The following is a 24065-nucleotide window of genomic DNA, read 5'->3' as shown; positions in this document are numbered from 1 at the left end:
TTACCATTACTGAAGCTATGTAATGTAGTCTGTATTATTTTAATGCTGTAACTTAATAGCATCAGAGAGATGGCTGTTAGAACTGAAACCCTAGAAGGCTGTTTAGATAAGTGAAGGTATTTGACAGATGGGCTTCAAATTCTTGAACAGCACTTTTGAGTGATATGCATTTCCAAATTTCAAATTTTTTGGCTCTTATGTTCTGTTCAAGGTTAAATGCCCTTTCCTGTCAGTTTTGCATCCTAACCAAATCTTTGTGTTTTGTCCTTAACCCTAGCATGAAGCGGAAGGTTGAACCTACAAGGTAAGAGCTAACGGCATTTGAAAATATTTTGCACTCTTATAGATCAGGAAATTGCACTGTTAACCTAGGTTCTTGAAGGTATTACTTGAGATCAGTTTTGGTGCCATAATTAAGGTTATTAATGGTTCTAGTATTCTTAGCTAAATACAATTGTTGTCTGTGTGTTGTCATTCAATTTTATAGCTGATCTTGTGTTTTACCACTTGAGAACTAAGGTGCTTTCACTTTGAGGCATAAGTGGTACTATATTTGGTTGTAGCTTTAATATTTATAAGGGTCAGTCATTGGTTTATCAGCCTACGACAATCTGTTGTTTTGAATTAAAAATTTGAGATAACTGTACCCACTGAGCTAACTTTTACAGTAAAGAAAATGTTTGACACTTTCTTGTCTCCTGTCTATTAGCTTAACTCTGATATTGATGGAGCAAAATTTAATTGCTGTAAATGTATTTTATTTAGAAGGACAGGGAAATCCAGTTTTATTTGAAATGCCTGAAGTATATTAGTCAGAGGGCTGATCTTCACAGAAATTGCTGGACTATTTATTCCTAATCTTGTATTGATGTTCACTCCAGTCTTGTATCACACAGCTTGTGTGAAATATAATAGTGTTGCTTTGAAATGTAAACTGATTGATCTGTAGAGTCCTCAGCAATTTCTTTAGAAATAGTTTTGGATTGCTGATATTTTACAAGAATTTTAATTTGAATCAGCAGTTAGCTTTCAACTCCCATTTGTATAAAATTTGTATAAAATTTAGAAGCAGGAGATTCAATTTTTAGGAACAGGGAAAGTAACAGCTGCAAAATGATTCATTTTCTTTCAATATGATTATGGTTTGAGAAGAAATTTTCTTGATATTTTAGAATAATGTAAAATATATTCATGGCTAGGAATAACTAACTAGAAAAGCACATTACAAGTTATTGGGATATTAGTATTTCAGTTTTTCAAAAGCTCAAAACATTGCTGTGATGCAGAGTTGCAACATATGATGTGTCCACTCTTACTCCCTTACTGCTCAGTTACTGTAATGACAAGTAGCAAACATTTCTTTATGTTAATGATTTTTTTTACATCGTCAAATGCTGGAAACTATTGACTGAAGAATTTTCCCAAAATGTGCTCATTTCAAAATTTAGTATTTTTGTGAGGTCAGGGGCATTTTTAAATTTCCTTTTTGCTGACTATACTTTTCATACAGTCTTATTCAGCTGTCATTATTTTCTTGTTTTTACAATAATTTCCAAGAGGTTTAATTTCTTTTGCTTGTGGGTAAGCCATTTGTACACCCAAAGATTGCTGCTTTTTTGAGTGATGGCTGTCACAGTGAATGATTTGTGGTATTTTGTTCTACATCTGCTATTGCACTATTTTTTATTGTTGTTACCATATATAGTAGTAATTATTATTATTATTATTGTCTTATTATTATTATTATTATTATTATTATTATTATTATTATTATTATTATTATTAAAGCATTGTTAATGAGGTTCTATTGTAGAAGATATCGTTGATGTCACTGCATTTTTCTTGAATTCTGCTGAAACCTTGAAGCCAAAGGTAATCTTTTAACTTTCTGACCATGATGTCTAAGACTAGTGGTCGTTTGTTGTTTCTTTCATTCTGTAAAAGCTGATAATGCATGACAGTACAAAGCTAACCTTGGTACACCTGTTAGCATTGATCAATTTTCCTTTGCACCATGGAGGATTGTTCACGTCAAGGCACTGAGACCCGGTATAACCTTTGACGTGAGGTACTAATTTTTTTTTTTTCATTCTGTAATCCTTCCAAACTGCAGTCTTAACCCTTGAATTTCAATTGTACTTTCAATATATGCACACTTAGTAGTAGTATCTCAAACATTTTGATAGTGGATACTGAATTGTTCAGTCTTAATTACTCTATTTTTTACTAAAATGTATCTTTTACATTAGGGAAGTACCACACTGTATCATCAACTATAACTGAGAATGTAAAAAAATCAATGTGATGCTGGACATGGTATAAATACAATTAAAGCATGCAAATGAACATTATGAAGATATGGTGTACAGTCCTATATTTTTTTCAAAAATTAAACAAACCACATCCTGACATCCTGTATCATAAGTTCAGACCTTTAATAAAGGTGTTGTAGTCATCTGAATTTCTCCTGTAGCTTAAGATTGTTTTAAGTGATGCGTGAAGGGTTTTGGGAGTAGAAATGTGAGCCAGTTTCACTATTATGATATGTAGATTTTACAGTCCCCCATAGATTTTTATGAATTTAGTCAGTAAGTGGTGAGGTAGTTAAGGTATTATGTATGAATTATTTCATTTAACGAAAAGAAAAGTGATTTTAGTTATAATAGCTAACTTGTCAGCCTTCAGACACAACTTGGAATGATTGGGGAAAATATTGTACAATTTCATAATTTTAGGTCTGGGACTCTTGTAGCAAAATATTTGATGTGTGCAGTGTTTGAGAGACTACAAAGGTCTCCATTTCTATTGCAGGGACAGTGATTCCTTTGTAAATGTCAGTGACTACTGAGCCTTCCAGATTTGGAAATTTATAGGATTTCAGTCGTATACCTCCCATTCTTTTTATTAGATAGTTTTCCTTGCTGAATTTTTTTGGTCTAAAACTGTTTAAATGAATATGTAACAAAATCAGTTTTGCTATTTTCTAAAATTTAAATTATAAAGTATAATTACACTCTGTGTCAACTTATGTTTTCACTTACTGTTTAGGATGAAGTGTTTCCCACATCGCTCACAAACTTGATAGTCAAATAGTCAACCAAACTTAGAGTAAATGTAGAATGCAACTTTTTTTTGGTAAAATATAGCTGATTAATTTTTTACTGCTTACAGTAAAAAAGAAATACTGAGGTTATAATTGAACTTGGTGCTGAAATGATCTCGTCTATTCATAGAGATATAGAGGAATCTTGTTTTCTTTGCTAATGCAGTACATGTAAGCAGTGTCAAAGATATCAGGATAAATTTTGCACTTACATATGAGGATCATACTGAGTTCTTGAATTTTAAAGCTGTAGCCTAAAGAAGAATGGAGGAGAAATGTGGGAAGATTACAATAAAATTTATATAAATTTTCTGTATATTAGTTATATTCATGCAAGGTAAGATGTTACAAGTGTTTCAAGTGCTGTGCAATGAAAGTACAAGTAGTCTGAAACTTGGGAGTTAAAGGGGTAGACGTCTCCATCTTAGTGGAATTGTCTATATTAATGACAAGTTTTGGGCATTTTTGCTCTTCTAGGGAAATCAGGCCTCTAGAGTGGGATGTATCTCTTGTTATGCAGAGCCTCACTAGGTTACCTTTAAAGCTTTCTGCATTCTATGGACAGAGACTTTATGCAAATGACTGTCTACCTCAGTGAAATGAGGCGGGGGTTACCTGGCCTGCCCTATCTTGTACAGCACTCAGAAGGGTGAGGGTCTGTAATTTTCTTCTGGACCTGACTGTGTGGCAATAACCGAGAACCTGTCTGTTCAAGAAGTGAGGCTTGAGATTTTCTTGATCCCCTCCCTCCAAGACTCAGTTGGCAACCCAGATAAGATGCCTCTTTGCATGGTACACATTATTCAGTGCTATTTGAAAAGAAAGGACCCACTCCCAGAATGTGGGATATAGAAAACTTCATTAGTACAGTAAAATGCAGGAAGATGATGTTATGTCTATCTTTTTGGATTCATGGGGTGATCTAATAGGCCTAGGACGAGGAGTCAACTTTCTTGCTGGAGAGCTTGTGAAGTCAGGGGTATGGCTTTGTTCTTTGCTCTGTGGAAGAACTTTTTGGTATTTCAGGTAATTAGGAAATGCACTTGGTGTAGACACTGCCTGTACGTCATTCTACCTGAGGGTTGTAACCCACACATTTTCTGACACCTTCCCGTTGGGATTAATAGTGACTGCCCAACAAGGTGCATAGGTACCTGGGTACTAAAAGCTTGGTGTAAGTCTGGGGGTGTGAATGTGAAGTCTCTGGACTTCCCTACCATCCTTAACCCTCTTTCATGAGCAGTGTCTAGGTCAGAGTACACTCTGGAGACAAATAAGATACAAGTAAACATGCTCTGGCCATCCTGTCCAAGCACTAGTTACTAGATTGCTTCACAGTCCAAGGTAATAGAATTGCTGTACTCAATTAAACCCTGCCATTCCACATCAGCACTGTGCTCCTCCTCCCCTCCCTCATTGCTCCTCTGTAAAGTTTTCAGCATTGAAAATCTCATATCTATTTATGGTTAGCAATACTGTACTTAGCATCTCACAGTCTTACATTCAACACAGTACACAGTATTGAGATCAAATCCATGCCTCCCATGAAGGATCCACATGTTCAATTTCTTGATTGTAATTTTTCTTTTGCTGCCTCCTTGACATCATTGCATCAGTGCTTTGTTTTACTTATATAGATTTTAATACTATTCTCTTCTCACTTCCACACTCAATGTTTTAAACCTTTTATGACTTGTTTGATTTTAGTGTTAATGGTATGTTGACTGCATTTATCAGCTCCAGGGGACTCCTTATAACCCCTGATTTTTAGGTATAACAATTACTTTAGCCTTATGAGAATTAAATAGAATAGTGCAGTTTGGTTAAACTTCTAAATGATAATAGGAAATTTTAGTACACTGAAGATATGTCCTGACTGTGCTTTGAACAAAGGAGGTGGTCATTTTCCAAGGATGAAGTCATGGGAGCCATTGTTAGTTCCTGGAAATGTGAAGAGTATTCCTAGTTAATGAAGTCCAGTAAGAGAAAGCCCAGTTGATGAACTACCATAAGAGTGAAAGGCCTCACCCTGCTACAGACTGTGGAACTAGCAACACACTAGGAGGAGTACAGGACAATGACAATGTCTTAAGACGCAAATTGAAGAAAGGAGCAATACAGAGAGATTCATAAGGAATCTGGGACAAGCCGTATACCATAATGGCCAAATCCCAACTAGGAAGTTTCATTCTTGACCCAAGGACCAATTGGTGCAAATGAATGAAACAGATTATAGATCCCATGATCATTTCCATGTTTGCCTCATGCTGATTGAAGGCCTTATGTAAAGTTATTGTGATAACTTTAAGTTTCAGACAACTGTAACTTTGTATGCTACACTAACACAGAGAAGTCCAGTAAGGTTAAGCAGAAGTTTCAGATTGAAGGAATACTACCCAGTTTGTTACACCAAGCAACCAAGCAGTGAATCTTGACCTCATCATTTGGTAAAGATAAGAGGTAGACAGTAATCATGGTGTAGTGATCATTGCTACTTCAGTGACCTCAGAAACCCTATTCTTCTGAACATCACCAGATATCATCCATGTGTGTACAAAGACAAAGGGTTGCCAGGCAGTTGTGAAATTTCAGGAATTTCAACTTTTTCAGGATTTTTCTTCAGTTTTAAAGATTTGGGGATTGTCAGTTACTGTACAAGGTCTAGAAGGTCAACAAACCACTCTTGCTGGGACCAGAGGCTAACAACAATAGTCATGTAAGAGTGCAGTGAAGTCTGAAATTCACTAGAACCTGCTGGATCACTCCTAAGGGAGAGAAAGTATAGATATACAAACCATCCCATTCCTTTTCCATGGTTTCTCTGGTCTAAGCTGCTGGGTCCAACTGTGGCAAGCAGGAAACTGGGCCTAGCAGTGTATGAAGTTTCAAGCAGCCTGACCAACAACTTACTCCGCACCCTCCAGCAGACTCTGATTATGTCCAGGTGAAGCAACCTCATCTGTGGAAGGATCTGACAGTTCCTGCTGAGAGCATCAGTGAAGATGTTCCGAGTGCCCAACACAAATCTCAGCACAATGCAAATTTTGTGTGGAAGGATCTGGCAGCCCCTGCTGAAAGCATTAGTGAAGGTGTTCCTAATCTCAGCACAGAGCTAAGAATTTGCAAATGAATTACCCGTTTTCTCTGGAGACATACGACTGTGGTTGCATTGTCAGAGATCACCAAGATATAGCAGTCAGATAGGGATGTACAAATGATTGGTTGCCAGTGAAGGAATGTCCTTGACTCTAGAATGTTGATATGTTTCTGCTATTCTTCAGATGACTGACTACCTTTGGCTTGAAGATCCAGAAGATGGGCTTTCCAGCCTTTGGCTTTTATATACATAAACATCAGACTCTTTGGATCTAGATGAACAAGTGGAACCCCAAGCAGTATGCATAAATATCAGAGCCTCTGGATCTGGAAGAACAAGAGAAACCGCAAGCAACAGATTTTTCAGCTGCCACAATTGAAAATCTTGCAGAATCTCTTCTGTAATAGGCACCTTGAAGTTTTCTGACATAAACACTGCCAACCCTCAAATTATAAGCTGCTGGTGTGTGTAATGAATCCTGATATTCTGTTTGGAAACCAACCTTTCCAGCAAGACTGTACAGGCGGTCCCCAGGTTACGACGGGGGTTCCGTTCTTGAGACGCGTCGTAAGCCGAAAATCGTCGTAAGCCGGAACATCGTCAAAAATCCTAAGAAAACCTTACTTTTAATGCTTTGGGTGCATTGAAAACTATGTAAACTGCATTATGGCATTTTTCATCAAAAAAACCTTCAAATATTGATTATTTTGCATTTTTGGTGTCATATTTCATCTCCCAGATGAGCGTTGTAGGCGTCGTAACCCTGGAACATGTGTCGTAACCCTGGAAATAACGTCTATTGACAAGTGTCGTAACCTTGGAACGTCGTAAGCCGACACCGTCGTAACCCGGGGACTGCCTGTATCTGGTAACCACCTGCCAGGGCTTTGCCATCAGGCAGGGATGACTGTGGAACCTTTTGAGGGTCACCATAAACTGCAAATCCTGTCTACCAACAACTCTTGATTTTGTGATCTGGAAAAGGACATTTTGGACATCTCAAAGTTAACCTGCAACCCCAAAGACTGATGCAGACTCAAGAAAATAACGGTGGTGAGAGCGCTACAATTTTTGATGCACCAAAATTTGCCAGTTTTCAGGTTAGCTGCATAGGCAGTAGCTCGATGGTGTGTCCTTGTCGAGTGTCAGAGTTCGTATGAAGACCTGAGCGGTAATGCAGAAACCAAAGACAAGGCCCCGGAATAAGAATAGTTTCTTGGATACTACATTAAAAGGTTATGGGAAAATATGTGTCCTTCAGGTCCAATGAGTAAAAATAGGTATGTGATCAACTGCTAGCCTCCTGAAGCTCCCAGATTGACAATGCAATGACTAAAATTCCAGTCACTTAGGAGACACTTCCTTGTGAAATTAACTAGGCCCCCTGAACTGACCTTGTGAGAGTTAACTACTAAATTTCGTATTAGTGGGCTAGTGAAACCACAAAGGGATGATGATAATAATAATAATAATAATAGTAATAATATAATAATAATAATAATAATAATAATAATAATAATAATAATAATAATAATATAATGCAAAAGCATTATTCCCCATTTCTTGTGACCATTATGATTCTAGACCAGGAATTGATTGTACCTCCTCTTGGGATAGAAAGCCACAGTAGAGAGGTGCTCTTGGCAGTTTAAAAGACTACATGTACTATATTTCACTTGTCTTCCCAAGAGTTCAATGTCTTCCCAAGAGTTCAATGTGCTTTGCTGTTCCACTTTTTGAGTCTGTAAGTGTTAATAATTTCATATAAACAGTAATAATAATTATTGCAATGTATTTCAAAAGTGAAAGTAATTTTCCTATGTATGTAGTTTTTATATATTTTTCTGTCGTCGTCAATTACGTTGAGAGCATACACTGGCAACCAGAACATTAAAGTGCTTATAGTAGTACTCCTGCTATGCCATTTCATATTCTGGTGAATTTTAAAAGCATTAATAGGGAGAAAAATATCAATATACATACATTGGTTTATTCAACTTTATGTCTGGTAGCAACAAATGTTGAAACGTCATAGAAATGCAAAATCACTTAAAAACAAATAAAAAAGTGCAAAGTCACATAAGAAATCCCATATCATTTAAAGATAAAGGCAAAAAGGATATGTAAAAATGAATGATATAGTAGATCTGATTCTACAATTCCTGACTGACTCTTGACTTAAGTTTGTATTAGAATATAAAGTGTTACAATAATACAATAAATAACACCAAAACCAAATAAGAAGCTTCTGAATGATATTAATGTTTTCATATAGGTGTACTAAGCCTATTACTTCTGAGTTTGCAACTACCAGTCCTGTTTTTACACACACAATTTTTAGATCATAGACCTTGATTTTCATAACTTTCTTAAATCAGGAATGTTGTGAAGTGAAATATAAAACATCTTTTGAAAATTACAGTTATTGTAAGTAGATCTGCACAATGCTCTGAGCTTTGTTGACGTAGCCAATTTCTTTTTATAACATCAGATTTATGCTAATTCATAATCTATTTAGGTATGTAAAGACAATTTTTGATGTGTCTTGTAAGTTGTTGAATACAATAATGAATTCAACAATACATGAAGGTTGAATAATGATAGATAAGTATGTAGTGTATGCTGTGCTTGTGAGCACCAGTGTGCATTTGTTTACTGATTTTATAGCGTAGCTTCAGTCCTTTATTGCAATTTGGTATCTCCACATTAAAAATAAAATGAACTTTCATTAAAAATCTGTTTTGTTTACACAGAGCTTATTAAAGATATATATGATAGCAGTTATGTATTATTATTTGTTCAGTAAGGCATATGAGAATTTCTGAAATCTTTACATTGACTGAAATACGTATGCTACCTGAGCTTAGGCTGTCATATAGCATAGGTTGAATCTTAGATAGATATACAAATCACTGTACAGTACATATTACATTTCATTTTTGGATATTAATTTTGTCAAAATTTGGAGTAAAATAATGGTACACAATGCAAGAGAGAAAGAGATCAAGCAAGCAAAAAGAATTCATACAGTTGCTAATGGAAGTGCAATGATATTAACATGTAATGAACAAGTAAACTGAATATTTACATGTAAATTCATTGATTTTCCATCACAGTATTAATACTGTCATTGGAATCTATAAGTGAAAACACTGAATTGTAAATTTTATCAGTTCATTTGTCATTACTATGTACGTACTTGCAATGATTAATGCACTTCGTTAAACAATCATGTGATGTCTGTCTTGTCTGTTTATACCCTTGTGCTCTCTTGCCTTTTGTCCAGTAATTTAATCCAGATTAACACAAAGTTGATGTTCCTTAAAATGTGTTTTGATGTAATTATTTACATCATTAAATACTATACGGATAGTGTGCGTATACACATTTACCCAGGGATTCAACCAGTGATATACATTAGCCTTAACTCATGAAGTTTTGTGAAGATTTCTTAAATTATTGTATGCCATATTTAATGAAAGATAATATAATTTATTTTGATAAGCCTTGTGCGCAATATTGAATGAATAACATTATCATTGATTTGCCTTGTGCACAAACATGAAGATTTGGATGAAGTGCTTGTTTTGTTTTTAATGTGGGTATAACAACATTCAGTGCAATATTGTAATCTCTTGCTCAGTTAAGATCAGCATTACGTAAGTGCATATGGTACTATTTTTTACTTTGTTCTTACTTGTATTGCTGCATTCATTACTGAATTTTAACAGCTGTTAACAAGGCCCTCAAAATTATAATGATATTATGCCACATAAGAAGAGAAGATGTTTTGCAATAAGGCACTTCCATGTCACCCTTAGTGTAAAATTAATTTAGATTTTTCTTTTATTAAATAGACAGTAAAAATGTTGTACTTTTGAATAACATAGTACATTTGAAATGTAATTAATTTGCTTATAGGTTTTTTCAGTTTAAGTCATTTTGTTGTCTAAAGTCATAAGTCTTGGAATAAATTGATGATGTGTGGTGAGGTAGTGTATTTTATAAATAGTATGGCTTTTAAGATTTCATTCTTTTGTTTTTGAACACTGTTTTGGCAAGGTGATGCCTTGGAGATTTTAGATAAAAATGCAATAAGTAATAGAACCAGGAAAGCTTTATGTAAACGATTAACAAGGCTTCTAAGTTGCTTCATTCTTTCATTGAAAAAGTGAAGTGCATTGTGCTATGGCATATGAACTTAAAGGAATTATGTAGATTAATAGTTGACAAATTCCATATGCTTAATCATTGCCATTTAGTGGTTTCTGTTTAATGCTGTTTAATCAGATACAGTACTTTGTTCATTACTAAGGATATCTTTGTAAACTTTTGAAGAAACAACATTCTTAGAGGTGTAGGTCATTGCATTTAAAATGCCAATTGTAACTCAGGTGGAGTGATTGTGATGGAGATTACATGGAACTAGGACAGGAGGAATGCAAACTCTGCGTACCAGTCTCACCTGTTTATTTATTTTATAGTCTAGAAGATAGGAGCTTGCCCTTCATTAGGTTAAAAGTAGTGTGTAATCCATTAGAAAGTATTTTGCCTTAAGGCAGTGACATCTAAATCAAGAGGAAACATGGATGTGAATAGTTTCAATTAGTGGTCTGCTTTCAATCTTTCTTTTCATATATGCAAAGAAGGCAGTTTCTAATTATATATATGTAATATATATATATATATATATATATATATATATATATATATATATATATATGATATATATAATAGCTATAGTAATTTCTAGTATGGGCCTACTTTGAAAGGGAATCATATATATAGGAGGAAGAGGCAGCATATTTCCTAACGTATTCTTGAAGGATCCTTTATGCACATTGCTTTTTATCCAGTAACTTTTAATTTACTTAGTAACTTTTTGAGTTAATGGGTATTTATGACAGTAACTTTTTGAGTTACTGGGTTTTTATGATTGTTCATGTTAATTCATCAAAGTTTAGATAAAAATTTGGCTATGGTTGTGTAAGTTTTAACCATCTGTGGAAATTAGAAAGTTGGATGATTCTATGACTCCTTCTCTTTTATACAAAAATAAAATCAAAATTAAATAGACCTAAATTGTAGTTTGTAGAATATATTTCCATACAGCATAAAATGAAGTTGATCAATGTGTAATATTTTTACATGCTAGTTATAATATTTTATAACCAGGCATTTATTGCTGTTTTTAATGCTAATTTGCAAGTGTAATCCTCTCTTCACTAGATTTCCCATAGTTACTCATTACTTGAGGTAAGGATGTACGTACACTGTTGGTGTATTGTTTGACTGAATCCTTCTGAGATGTGTGCATTATAATGCCAGGTTTAGTGTGGTTTATTGTAACATTAAGTGTTCTTAGAAAAAAAACAGTGTTCTTCCTTTGTGGATCCTTACCTTGAAAGATGAAGTCCTCATGCCAGACTAATATCCAACTGTGTGCTAGTTGAGCAAAATGCCCTTCTGTGTTGACTTAGTTTTAATAATGGTTGCCTGTTATCTGTCATATACATTGTGTCGTACCCGTTTTCTTAGTGATGGAATTATAGTGAGTTACTTTATTATTCCTTGCTGTAAAATAAGCTATTTTTTCCAAAAAGTATTTCTTCTGATGTGGTTTAGGATGCAAAATTTACATGGGCCTTTACTTGATACTAGCTTTAATACTTTAATGAACTCTTGAGTGCACTTTCACTCATACTTAACAGTTTGTAGATACAGATGAGATGTGTTTTAATAATATATATCATTGCAGTGTTTCATTTGAGTATTGTCTGTATGTGTCAGTAGGAAAGTGGCTCAGATACTGTACTGATGCTAGATGTTTTGTAACTGGAATTTTATTTTACATGCTTTCTCAGTCTCAAAAGGAAACCAACAGGGAATCCTGTTCCACAAAAACCAGACCGCCTGAGGTAGGAATTGGAACTGGGATGTAGCGCACAGGGCAAATAAATCTAACCAAGAGGAAACTCAATTTGTGGTTCTGTTAAACCTTTCTTCCATTGCTAGTAGATAGTCATTTATCCAGTTGATGAATTTAGGCATTTATCCACATGATTAATTTAATGATAAAGTTTTGAAGTACCACACAGCTTATTAATGAGTTATCTTGACCTTGAATTAATTTATGATAAAAGTGAGCTGGATTACTGTTGAGTTTGCTGTTGGAAATTGAAAGTGCAACAGTGGGTATACATATTCAGTTACTAGTTATAGCATGTGCCATTTATTACCAGGGTGATCTGTAGCTATATGTAAGATTTTTAAAGCATTGATAAAATCACTTCCAGTAAGAGAATTAAGTCAAATGTATAGCACATTTTTGTCTAGTGTTTTTAATGCAACGACGTGCATTTTCAACAATGGGGTATTTGACAGAGTACATGTATATCCATTGACCCTTTCAGGAAGAGAGAAAACTTGTCATATTTACCACTAGTTGTTTGTTTACTTTCAAATGGTGCTTTACTTTACTCATGTCCAGTTAGTTTGATAATCTCTTATCTTTAAGAATCTGTTGACTTAACTTTTTGTAAAAGACATTTTCATATACTGATGACAATCATAGCCATTCACAATAGGAGTATCCATTCTGCTTGATTAATTACTGCCCCGAAATTAAGGTACAGTATTTGTAATCTATGTAGAGATATAAGTTGTAGCTTTGTACAACTTATTTATTGACAGACTGAACTAGACATGACCATTCATTATTTCCAGTTAATAAATAAACAACTAATGGTATGTACTAGTTTTGCAGTCTTTGAACTTACATAACTGTTGAAGAAAGCCAAGATAAAATGTGAAGGGAAACTGTTGTGGTGTAGTTTGTATATGCACCTTTGCTTTGTTTTTTTATTTTTTTAGTGTGCCCTTGCATAATGGCTTATACATTAGTTGTAGAAAGGAAGAAAGAAGTTATCTTTTTGCTGATGACTTTTGTGTGGTTATGCTTTACAAAAATATAAAATTTACACCATATGCAATAAGTGAATATGTATGCACTGGTATATTGTTTTAAGGCTAATCTTCGACTTAAACTCTATTTCTATGAAAAACGATTTTTTTGGTGAAGCCTGGTTTGGATTTTTGAAATTTTTTTTCAGCTTATATTTTCCACCACTTGGTATGATGATTGGTGTTACTGTTTTTGTAGCAAGTTGCATGAACAGATTATGGACTGTTGTGGCTCTGGAAAGGTCAAAAGGTTAATTGGAGAGGAGAGTTATTTGATCTTTTATTTCATATTCTTGAAATGGCTTGGTGTACCTCTGCTCTATACTTTAAGTGTAATGAAGCTTTCTTTTTTACAGCACTGGTGTGGGTAAAGTTTTAGTTATAGATCATTGTTTTTTATATGGTTTTTTTCACAGGTTACCTATGTTTGGTAAATTACCAGTGTTTCGACCATTTGGCTCATCCTCCACACCTTCTCCACCAATTTCGAATGATTTCCCCAGATCTCCCTCCCTTTCAAATGTTACTTTTTCACCGTCTCCATCACCCCTCCACAAAACACCCTCCCAGACCTCACTCAAGTCATCAAAAAGTGATTTAACAAAGTCAGAGTCCCTTAGCAATGTATCAAAGGTCACTCCAAAATTAGATTTATCCAAAGTATCATCGAAAATTGACTGTGGAGATAAATCCCTCCTTAAGAGGCCCCCCTCTTCATCATCAATTGACTCAGATGGTGGAACCGTCAGTCCTCGTGGACTCCTTTCCAAGGCTGCTCCCTTTCGTAAACCTGTTGCACCTACCCCTTTGAAGTCCACACCTCGGAAGAGTGATGCATTCCAGGCCAAGTATAGAATATATATTTATTATGCATTCCTGTTTCTCTTTTATCTAAAACTAACAGAGGCCATGTGTATCTCTCTCTCTCTTTTATTATATAGAGTATATATATAAATACTGTAATTTAATTTACTCTATTGTTGATTTTCCTAATCTCCAATATTTCTTCAGTCATTGTATATTTTAACATTTTCAAGAAGTAAGCTTTGGCTACGCCAGTCAACAATTGGGTTAAGTAAGTTGTCTGGCTACATTCTATTTAAAAGGCTACTAACATTTAAGGTGACAATATGATGGGAATTGAAACATGTTACTGCTTTAGCTCAAGTAGGGATAGCTTTGTACTACATTTTCTTCCAGCTCCAGAATTATATTGGTAATTTTCTCCATATTTCTTTAGAAAGAATAACGTGATTGTATAGAACTTTCATTCTTGGGATGCATAGTAGTACTTATAGGTAATATGTGCTATAATTTTGAATTATCTGACTCTTCATAATAGATTACTCAGTACCCTGTAATATTGTATATTGTACTTCACTCAGCAACTAAGCTATACTTCATATTTTTTGTTACTGCTTCCTGTACAAACTTCATTTGTTAATTTCTTTAAATGCAACTTTATGGATAAGGTTAATGGAGAGTACTTTTTCAAGTTGAAGATGTACTATTTTCTACTGTTGTACATAGTATGTACATTGTTTGACTCAGAACAAAGAATCCATATTTGACTTTGGGAATATTTTTGTGGGCAAATGTTTGGTAAATTAGAAAGCATATAAGGCACACTGTATACATAAAGTATACTCACTTATCATTTGAGAAGTTACCTTTATATTGCTGATCAGTTTGGTGTTTATGAAACTTTTAAATGTCTACTTCATTAATTAATATTATTTATAAATCCTTGTAGGATTGCATTTGTCAAGGACAACCTGCCTTTCCTTACTAGCTCTTAATAAATTAATAGCATGAAATCTAAATGCATTTGCCTAACTGGCAGGCTTCTCATTCAGGAAACAGATTAATAAGTTGGCCGCAAGAACATTTGCATGGTGTATTGCTGTTTGTTTTTCTTGATGGTTCAATAGGGGGTTAGTGATGGTCAGCTTCTTAGCAGATATGATGTTATGAGAAGGTTCCAAACAACTGAATAAACATTGTTTTTGCCAAGCCTCAAGTACACATTTCATGCTTGTGATGTGTTGGAACTACATTAGGTCTCCATTTGTTTACCTAGTTGAGTGTTTGTTTTTTTACTTGAATCTCAAACATACTGCTTTTACGTATGCAACTTACCTGGTAGTTACATATAGCTGTAGTCTCTGACGTCACGGCAGAATTTCGAATTTCGCAGCAGCGCTAATTGACTGGTCAGGTGATTCCCGTACCCCCTCCCTCTACCGGGGAATGTAGAACTACCACAACTAAACCTCAGAATTTTTCTGCCGTCGCAACCGGAACACCGGTTTTGTTTGGTGGAATTTCTTTGTTTTTTCACGACTGATACTCATCGATTTGGTGATGTACTCTTTGTGATTTGGCTTTCGGCAGTTGCTATTTATCTTTATTTAGCCAGATAGGCAACAATTGTGTGATTTTCATCAGGGTTTAAATTTATAATGACAGATTCGGGATCTCACTTTAGGGTTTGCAGCAAGGGTTGCAAAACCAGGTTACTTAAAGCTAGGTTAGACCCGCACACTTTGTGCGTTAATTGCAGAGGTCAGAACTGTAGCAAAAGTGTAACATGTGATGAATGTAAGGATTTGACTGATAAAGGCTGGAAGGAGTTAGAGAGTTATATGAGAAAGCTAGAAAAAGATAAATTAAGGAAAGCTTCATCTAGGACTTCTTCCTTAGCTTCTCAGGAATTAGAGAGTCAGGATTTTCCTTGTTCTATGTCTAACCCAGATCCGCCTAACATATTACCTGACCCTGACACCGTTGTTCCCGAACCCGACACCGTTGCCAGCTTACGGGAACAGATGGATTTAAGATTTAGCGTGCTTATGGCAGCAATGGATAAATTAGGAGAATCTGTGCATTCTTTGATGCTAGATAAGAATAAGAAAAGTGTTGTGTTAAGTGATAGTGCAGTGGAGGAGGTGGCTGTTCGGTCCTCTCGTTCTCCTAGGCCTGGGCCCCTGCCAAACTCCCCGGACATTGGGAGGAGGCATGCTGAAAGCCGAAGGGAGACGAGCGGAGTTGACATCCGAGCAGTCGTCCCCTCAGGCAATTCTGCCGCAAGTTCGGCTGAGGCAGAAGAGCAATGCTATAAAGGTGTTCGAGGAGTATCGCAGAAGTGTCTTTCGTCTTCTTTGAGCGCAAACGATTCGCCTCGCAGAGGTTGGAGGTTTAAGGACGAATCTCGTCCACTAAAGAGAACAAGACAAGTTTCGCCAGCCGCAATTCCCAAGAAGAAGATCGCGGCTTCTGTGGAAGAGCCGTCGTGTAGTTTTTGGGAGGCGCCGGAAGCGTTCTCTTCGACTTCTGAGGAAGTAGAGAGACCGATGTTGAAGAAGAGGAGGAAGCATAAGTCTTCCAGTCGCGAGGTGACTGATAAGCGCCAGTCTGATGTACCTAGACGAGAGAAGGAGCTTACGCGAGTAGAGAAGCACCAGCCTGATGACATGACAACGCGTTACACCAGACGCCAAAGCGCCTGGCTTCTCAAGAAGCGGCCGCTAAAAGCCTAGCTCCTAGATGCACGGATTCGGACTCGGCCAAGCGCTTTGATATGGTAGTAGTAGGCGCCAGGCGCCATACGCCTGACTTGATTGACTTGGAACAGAGAGAATTTACGAAACCAAGTCAAGTTTTGGGTGCTTCAGGGCATTCTAATAAATTCTTAGTAGAGATGAATAAAAAATTAGAGAATATTTTGGGGGTAGTTGGTAAGAAGCAGCAACCACTTCTTACTTCTACGCCTTAAATTAGAACTTTACCGGAGGAGTCTCAAGAGCCACTGCAGTTTAGTGGAGCAGGAGTTAGACTGTCCAGTGGATCAAGAACAAGCGGAGGACAATTTATCAGCAGGAGCGTCAGAAGGAGAAGCAGTAGAAGGCGAGAAGGAGACTCGGTCGTCGGCATACAAACAATTACTCAACTTTTTCCTAGATAACTTTCCAAATTACTCAACTTTTTCCTAGATAACTTTCCAGAATCTTTTTTGCCAGCCACTCCCGCCTCACCTGAATCCCAGTATGCTAGGGATACTAAACCAGATTCTTTGACTTTCATTAAGCTGGTTTTGTCGATTTCAGCTTAAAAGGCGTTGAAAAAGATGGATGAGTGGTTGCGAGAAAAGAGGGAGCATGGTAGGACCGTATTTTGTTTCCCTCCTTCGAGACTTTTAACTAAGAGCAGAGTTTGGTACAAAACTGGGGAAGCCTTCTCCCTGGGAGGCGCTGCCTCCTCTCATGGAGACTTCTCCAGCCTAGTGGACTCGTCCAGATGTTCTGCTTTGAATTCAGCGAAGATTTTCTTTACGAGTTGCGAATTAGATCATTTGCTGAAGGTAGTTTTCAGTCATATGGAAGTAATAAGCTTCTTGGATTGGTCGATTGGCGCCTTGGGAAGAAAGGCAAAGTCTTTTAACCTGTCAGAAGAACATTTTAGTCACTTCTCCAATGTGATGTCCTGTATTGATAAAGGAATAAGGGATGGAGTGACTGAAATCGCTTCCTTATTAACTGTGGGGATCCTCAAGAAACGTCAGCTTTGGTGTGCATTTACATCTAAGGGAGTAACAAGAACCCAGAAGTCGGCGCTTATGTTCGCTCCACTTGATAAGTGTAACCTTTTTCCTAAGGATTTAGTGTCTGAAATTTCTGCCTCTCTGGTCCAGAAAGCAACTCAAGACCTTTTAGCTTAGTCGGCTAAGAAGCCGAAAGGCACGACGACTTCGACTGTACGCCCAGCGCCAGTTGTCGAGCAGGAGAAGCCCTTTCGGGGCAGAGCACCAACAAGAGGATTGCAGAGATCGAGGCCTAGAGTTAGGTTCGGTCGTAAGCCCAATAAGACAACAACTTCTAAGAAATGAGCAGGGAATCCTTCACACACCAGTCGGAGCCAGACTCCAGGAGTTCTGGCAAGTTTGGGAATGAAGAGGAGCAGATCCATGGACAGTATTGGTACTGAAGGAAGGATATTCGATTCCGTTTGCAAAACATCCTCCTCTGTCAAAGGTACCGATAGTTTTGACAGCTTACTCGTCAAACTTAGAGAAATGTTGCACGTTGAGAAAGGAACTGTCGGCTCTATTAGAAAAAAGAGCGATAGAGCTGATAAAAGATCAGAACTCCCCAGGCTTTTACAATCGCCTATTCATTGTCCCGAAAGCTTCGGGAGGGTGGAGACTAGTATTGGATGTCAGTGCCCTGAACAAATTTGTGAGCAAGACAAAATTTTCGATGGAGACCACCCAGTCGGTTTTGTCAGCACTTCGTCAAGGAGATTGGATGGCTTCCATAGACCTACAGGATGCGTACTTCCACATTCCAATTCACATAGACTCGAGGAGGTACCTAAGATTCATGGTTCAGGGAAGGACATACCAGTTCAGGGCCCTATGCTTTGGGCTATCCACAGCGCCACAAGTATTCACTAGAGTCCTCTCATCAGTAGCAAGGTGGTTACACCTAGAAGAAATAAGAGTAGCGCTCTATTTAGACGACTAGCTGGTCCGTTCACAGTCGAAAGAAGGGTGTGTGAAGGATTTGTAGAAGACAATTCAACTGACAGAAGAGCTGGGTCTTCTAGTGAATTTAAAAAAATCTCAACTGATTCCGAACCAAATTTTAACTTACCTTGGAGTGACGATGAACTCAGTAGCTTTTTGGGCTTTTCCGTCAGAACAGAGAGTGAGTTCATGCCTAAGAAAAGTCAATCAATTTTTAGCAAACGAGTGGATGAGTCTTTTGGGGACCTTAGCGCCAATAGAACAGTTTGTAACTCTGGGAAGACTCTACATGAGACCGCTTCATTTCTTCCTCAGAGCAAGTTGGGAAAGAAAGAGAGTCCCAGACACTTTTGTTTTTCCAATAACGGAGGAAATAAAGCAAGATCTCCTTTGGTGGAGGTTAGAAAAAAGACTCAAGGAGGGTCTGTCTCTTTGGCCAGTGAACCCCAACCTTGCATTCTTCTCAGATGCCTCGGATCAAGGATGGGGAGCGGTGCTGGGAAAGAAGGAAGTGTCAGGCTTGTGGACAATCAGTCAAAGACAGTGGCATATAAATGTAAAGAACTAAAGGCAATACATTTGGGATTTAAGGCCTTTGCCAAGGAAGTACAGGGAAAAGTGGTCGTCATCAATTGCGACAACACCACAGCGCTCTCGTACATCAAGAAACAAGGTGGGACTCACTCCTTCTCTCTGTGCGAAGCAACGAGGGAGTTACTCATCTGGGCGAAAGAAAATCGGACAAGAATGCTCACCAGGTTTGTACAGGGTAGATACAATGTAAGAGCGGACGAGTTGAGCAGGAGAAATCAGGTACTACCTACAGAGTGGACTCTGCACTTACAGGTATGCCAGCAGTTGTGGAATCTGTGGGGAAGACCTCTAGTGGACTTGTTTGCCACGGAAAAGACAACAAGATTGCCAATATATTGCTCCCCCGTACCCGACAAGAAAGCGTTTGCTTTAGACGCAATGCTGCTAGATTGGTCGGACTTGGACCTCTATGCCTTTCCTCCAATGAAAATGATCAGAGCAGTATTGACAAAGTTCAGGCAACACGCAAATGTCAGAATGACGTTAATAGCTCCATTCTGGCCAGCAAGAGAATGGTTCCCGGAGATCCTGGACCTTCTAATAGACTACCCGAGGAAACTTCCAGAGCGAGTAGATTTACTCAAACAACCTCATTTCAGGAGATTCCACGAGAATATCCACGCTCTACGTCTGACCGCATTCAGACTGTCGAGGGTACCCTCAGACAGAAGGGGTTTTCGAGACGAGCTTAACGGGCTATTGCCAGGCCAAGGAGAGAATCTTCAGCAGCAGTCTACCAGGCAAAATGGTCAATTTTTAGGGCCTGGTGTAGACAGCATGGAGTCTTGTCTACTAAAACCTCTATAATTCAAATGGCAGACTTCCTTATTTTCCTTAAAACAGAAAGGAAACTCTCGACTCCTACTATCAAAGGATACAGGGCCATGCTATCCTCAGTATTCAAGCATAGGGGAATGGATGTCTCGAACAATCAGGAACTGTCAGATTTATTAAAATCCTTTGATACAAAGAAACAGGAAGGAAATAAGGTGATCTCTTGGAATCTAGATATAGTGCTCAAATGGCTTCTATCTATGAGGTTTGAACCGTTAAGTGAGATAGCTTTCAGAGATCTCACTAGGAAAACATTATTCTTAGTGGCTCTAGCGTCGGCCAAAAGGATAACAGAAATTCACGCCATCGATAAAAGAGTGGCATTTGCACAAGACAAAGCAATATGCACATCGACGATTGGCTTTTTAGCAAAGAACGAGTCACCCTTACAACCATGGCCTCGTTCGTTTGAAATAAAGGGCCTCTCAGAGTTAGTAGGAGAGGGAGAACCAGAGAGATCATTATGTCCAGTAAGAGCCCTGAAGTATTATACACAGGACTCAACAAATAAGAGGAGGGTCAGACAATCTTTGGTGTTCAGTAAGAAATCCTTCGAGGATATAATCTAAGAATGCAATATCCTTTTTTTTTGAGGGATTTAATAGTTGAAGCTCACTCTCAGTTGGGAGAACCAGAGGTTGATCTGGCTAGAGTTAAGGCCCATGAAGTCAGAGCTGTTGCAACTTCTATGGCGTATAAACGCAATTTATCTTTAGACGACATTATCAATGCGACGTATTGGAAATGTAAGTCAGTGTTTGCAACACATTATCTAACGGAGATTCAAGCAGTGTACGAAAACTGTTCCACATTGGGACCTTTTGTAGTAACTGGCACGGTGTTGGGTAAGGGAAGAAAGGAAGTCAATCCTTCCTAATAATTTTTAACTTGATCTTTGGTGTTGTTTTTTAAGGGTGTCTGAGGGTACGGAAGTGTACTAGTGGTACCCTACAGTCCATTTAGGTAAAGGGTAAAAATATTTAGGTGAAGGTGATTCCCATGTTGTTGTTGTCCTTATTGTTTATTGTGTACAGCTCCATGAGCAGACGTATAATTATCGCATGTCAGTCCACGGTTAGTCCTAGACTACATGTAAGTGTCTATAGCTTGGCGCTCGGATCCATATATCACGCCAACGTTGGTACACTTCTATAGCTTGGTGCGCGGCTCCATATACCCCGCCAATGCTGGTACGTATATATAGCTTGGTGCACGGTTCCATATGCCTCGCCAATGCTGGGTACGTGTTTATAGCTTGACGCAAGGCTCCATGTACTTCGTCAAGGCTTTCAAGATCAGCAGACTTAAGAGGCAGTAACCTTCAAGTCAGCTATCTTAAAAGGTAAGGACTAAAAGAGAACTACTAAATTCCAATAGAAATTCCTCATTAAATATGGTTAGCTGCCATGGTCCCACCTCCAAAATGTGCCAATCAGCTATATGTAACTACCAGGTAAGTTGCATACGTAAAAATGATATTTTGTTCATGAAACTTACCTGTCAGATATATATATAGCTGTATTTCTGACGTCCGACAGAATTTCAAAACTCGCGGCACACGTAGTGGGGCGGCCAGGTGGTAGTACCCATTCCCGCCGCTGGGAGGCGGATATCAGGAACCATTCCCATTTTCTATTCATATTTTTTCTGTCGCCGGTGCTGCAAACAACTGTTTACAGTACCTCCGTCTAGGATTTTTGATTTATCTCGCTTAATATTATCTGGATTGACTTTTGGTATCGACTTCTGGATTGTTGGATTGGCACGCGTAATAGTGGATTGGTTTTTGATTTTGGATTGGCTTTTCTGTGTACATGATGTCGGGATCAAGTACTGGAAGTTTCAGAGTGTGTGTGAGGAGTGAATGTAAGGTGAGGCTTCTTAAACCTTCAGTTGATCCTCACACAGTTTGTATGGATTGCAGGGGGCATGTTTGCTTGGTTGATGATCGGTGCAATGAATGCAAGGATTTGGATGATGATAAATGGAAGATGTATGAGACCTATCGACGTAAATTGGAGCGCGATAGAGTCAGGAGGTCTTCCTCCAAGGGCAGTTCTACGAAAGGTAAGGAAAGTAACATTTCTCCTCCTCTAACACCAGTAGATTTTGCTCAACCTAATCCTGTTTTGTTGCCTTCGGGCCCCAGTGCTGTGTCTGGAGAAGGTAACACCCTTTCTCTGATTCTTGAGTCTATTCGCGCTCTCGAATCGAAAGTTTTGGCCCTAGAAACTGGCCCTGTGAAAGTTTGTGTTAGTGCCCCTAGTGTTGTGGAGGGGGCGTCAGATCGGCCCCATAATGCCTCTAGGCCTAGACCTCTATCGGACTCCCAGGACTCAGGGAGTGGGTATGTCGAAAGCCGCAAGAGGGTTACGGGGGCTCCCCACCGATCTGGCGTCCCTTCGGCAGGCCGAGTTGCTAAATCCCAGGCTGCCAAGGAGCGCGCACGAGCGCGTGTCCTGAAGGATTGCTTTTCGTCCTCCGAAGCGTCCTCCCCGCGCAAGGGGTGGAGCGCTCGGAGAGACTCGCGTCCGTTGAAAAGGACCTTTCGCTTTGAGGACGCTTCACGTCCTATGTCTCCGCTCGCTTTCGTCAGAGGATGCTTATGACGCCTTTCCTCCTCAGAAGAGAGGGAGGGTTTCTACCGACGAGGACGTTGGTTTCCACGCACAGGCGTGTTCACCTGAGAGGCAGATAGCTGTACCTGCTAGAAGGAAGGAGGCGTCCCCTCGCCCCTCGCCTTCTCGCAGGCTCAGTCCTGCCCCTTCTTCTGCTCCTTCGTCACCTACGAAGGATATCCTAGTGTCCCTTCAGGACCAGATTACGTCGCTGATGGCTCAGAGGACTCGCCCAGCAGCAGTCGAGCCTAAGCGTAGGAAGGACGTTCGGCTGCCCGTCAAGAGGACGAAGCAGTCTCATTCTCTCTCGTCTCGCTCGTCTCTCTCTCCTCCTCCGGATCGTCACCGTTCTCGTTCTCCGAGTAGATCTTTCGCTCTCTCAGTAGAGGACGCTCGCCAGGACGCTCGGCGTTCGAAGCAGGACGCTTTGTGCTCTCGGCAGGGAGCTGTTGAGGACGCTCGGCAGGACGCTCGGCGTTCTAAGCAGGACGCTTTGCGCTCTCGGCAAGGCGCTGTTGAGGACGCTCGGCAGGACGCTCGGCGTTCGAAGCAGGACGCTTTGAGTTATCGACAGGACGCCTTTGAGGACGCTCGTCAGGACGCTCGCCGTTCGAAGCAGGACGCTTTTCGAGCGAGGCAGGACGCTTTTGAGGACGCTCAGCAGGACGCTTGCTTGGCTAAGCAGGACGCTTTTGGCACCTCTCGTCAGGAAGCTCGCGCTTCCTCTCGTAGGGACGTGTCTGTTAAGACAGTTCCCGTTGCTTCTAAGGACGCTCCTCTTTCACAAGATGTCCGTCCTTCTAAGGATCGTCGTAAGGGCGATTCCGTACCTGTAGCGGGTACTTCCAACCAACGGAAGTCATTGTTCAGGATTGAGACTGCTGGACGTACGCCCTCTCCTGATGGACGTTCTCCAGTTCCTCTTAGGGAGGAAGGGGAACTTAGTAGTCCAGGGAGTTCCGTCGAAGAAGAACCTCCGGTAGCTTCAGCTGTCTCGGACTATAAGGTTCTTGTCAGGCTGTTACGTTCATCCTTCGGGGAGAAGTTCCAGCCGGCAGCCCCTAGGTCTCCTCCCTCTCAACTTTCGTCTTCCAAGACCGTTAAGACCCCTGAGTTCGTCGAGATGAAGACATCGCTGTCGACCAAGAGGGCTTTTAAGAAGCTTCAAGATTTTATGTCTCGAAGGAAGGATCAGGGCAAGACCACTTTCGCCCTTCCTCCCTCTAGACTCGCCGGGAAAGGAGGAATTTGGTATGAAACCAAGGAGGACGTGGGAGTAAAGGTTCCTTCGTCCGCTCTGGGTGACTTCTCCAGTTTGGTGGACGCTCAGAG

The 24065-nt window shown here is 39.1% G+C and overlaps 1 protein-coding gene across 4 annotated transcripts in view; it reads left to right on the top strand.

Moving 5' to 3' along the window:
• The first annotated feature begins 277 nt into the window (after nucleotides 1-277).
• Nucleotides 278-24065, top strand: part of LOC135198539 (dynactin subunit 1-like) — a 102504-nt gene continuing 78716 nt past the window's right edge. For 2 of the 4 annotated variants that reach the window (XM_064226208.1, XM_064226207.1), the window contains exons 1-3: nucleotides 278-304; nucleotides 12065-12118; nucleotides 13580-14011. In XM_064226208.1, the coding sequence (XP_064082278.1) occupies nucleotides 279-304; nucleotides 12065-12118; nucleotides 13580-14011 (512 nt within the window). In that variant the 5' untranslated portion in view covers nucleotide 278. The remainder of the gene's footprint in view (nucleotides 305-12064; nucleotides 12119-13579; nucleotides 14012-24065) is intronic. The other 2 variants (XM_064226210.1, XM_064226209.1) reach the window with 1 other exon arrangement.

This window comes from Macrobrachium nipponense, chromosome 22, assembly GCF_015104395.2.
Source record: "Macrobrachium nipponense isolate FS-2020 chromosome 22, ASM1510439v2, whole genome shotgun sequence".
NCBI lineage: Eukaryota > Metazoa > Arthropoda > Malacostraca > Decapoda > Palaemonidae > Macrobrachium > Macrobrachium nipponense.
This window is presented reverse-complemented; position numbering and strand designations above follow the sequence as displayed.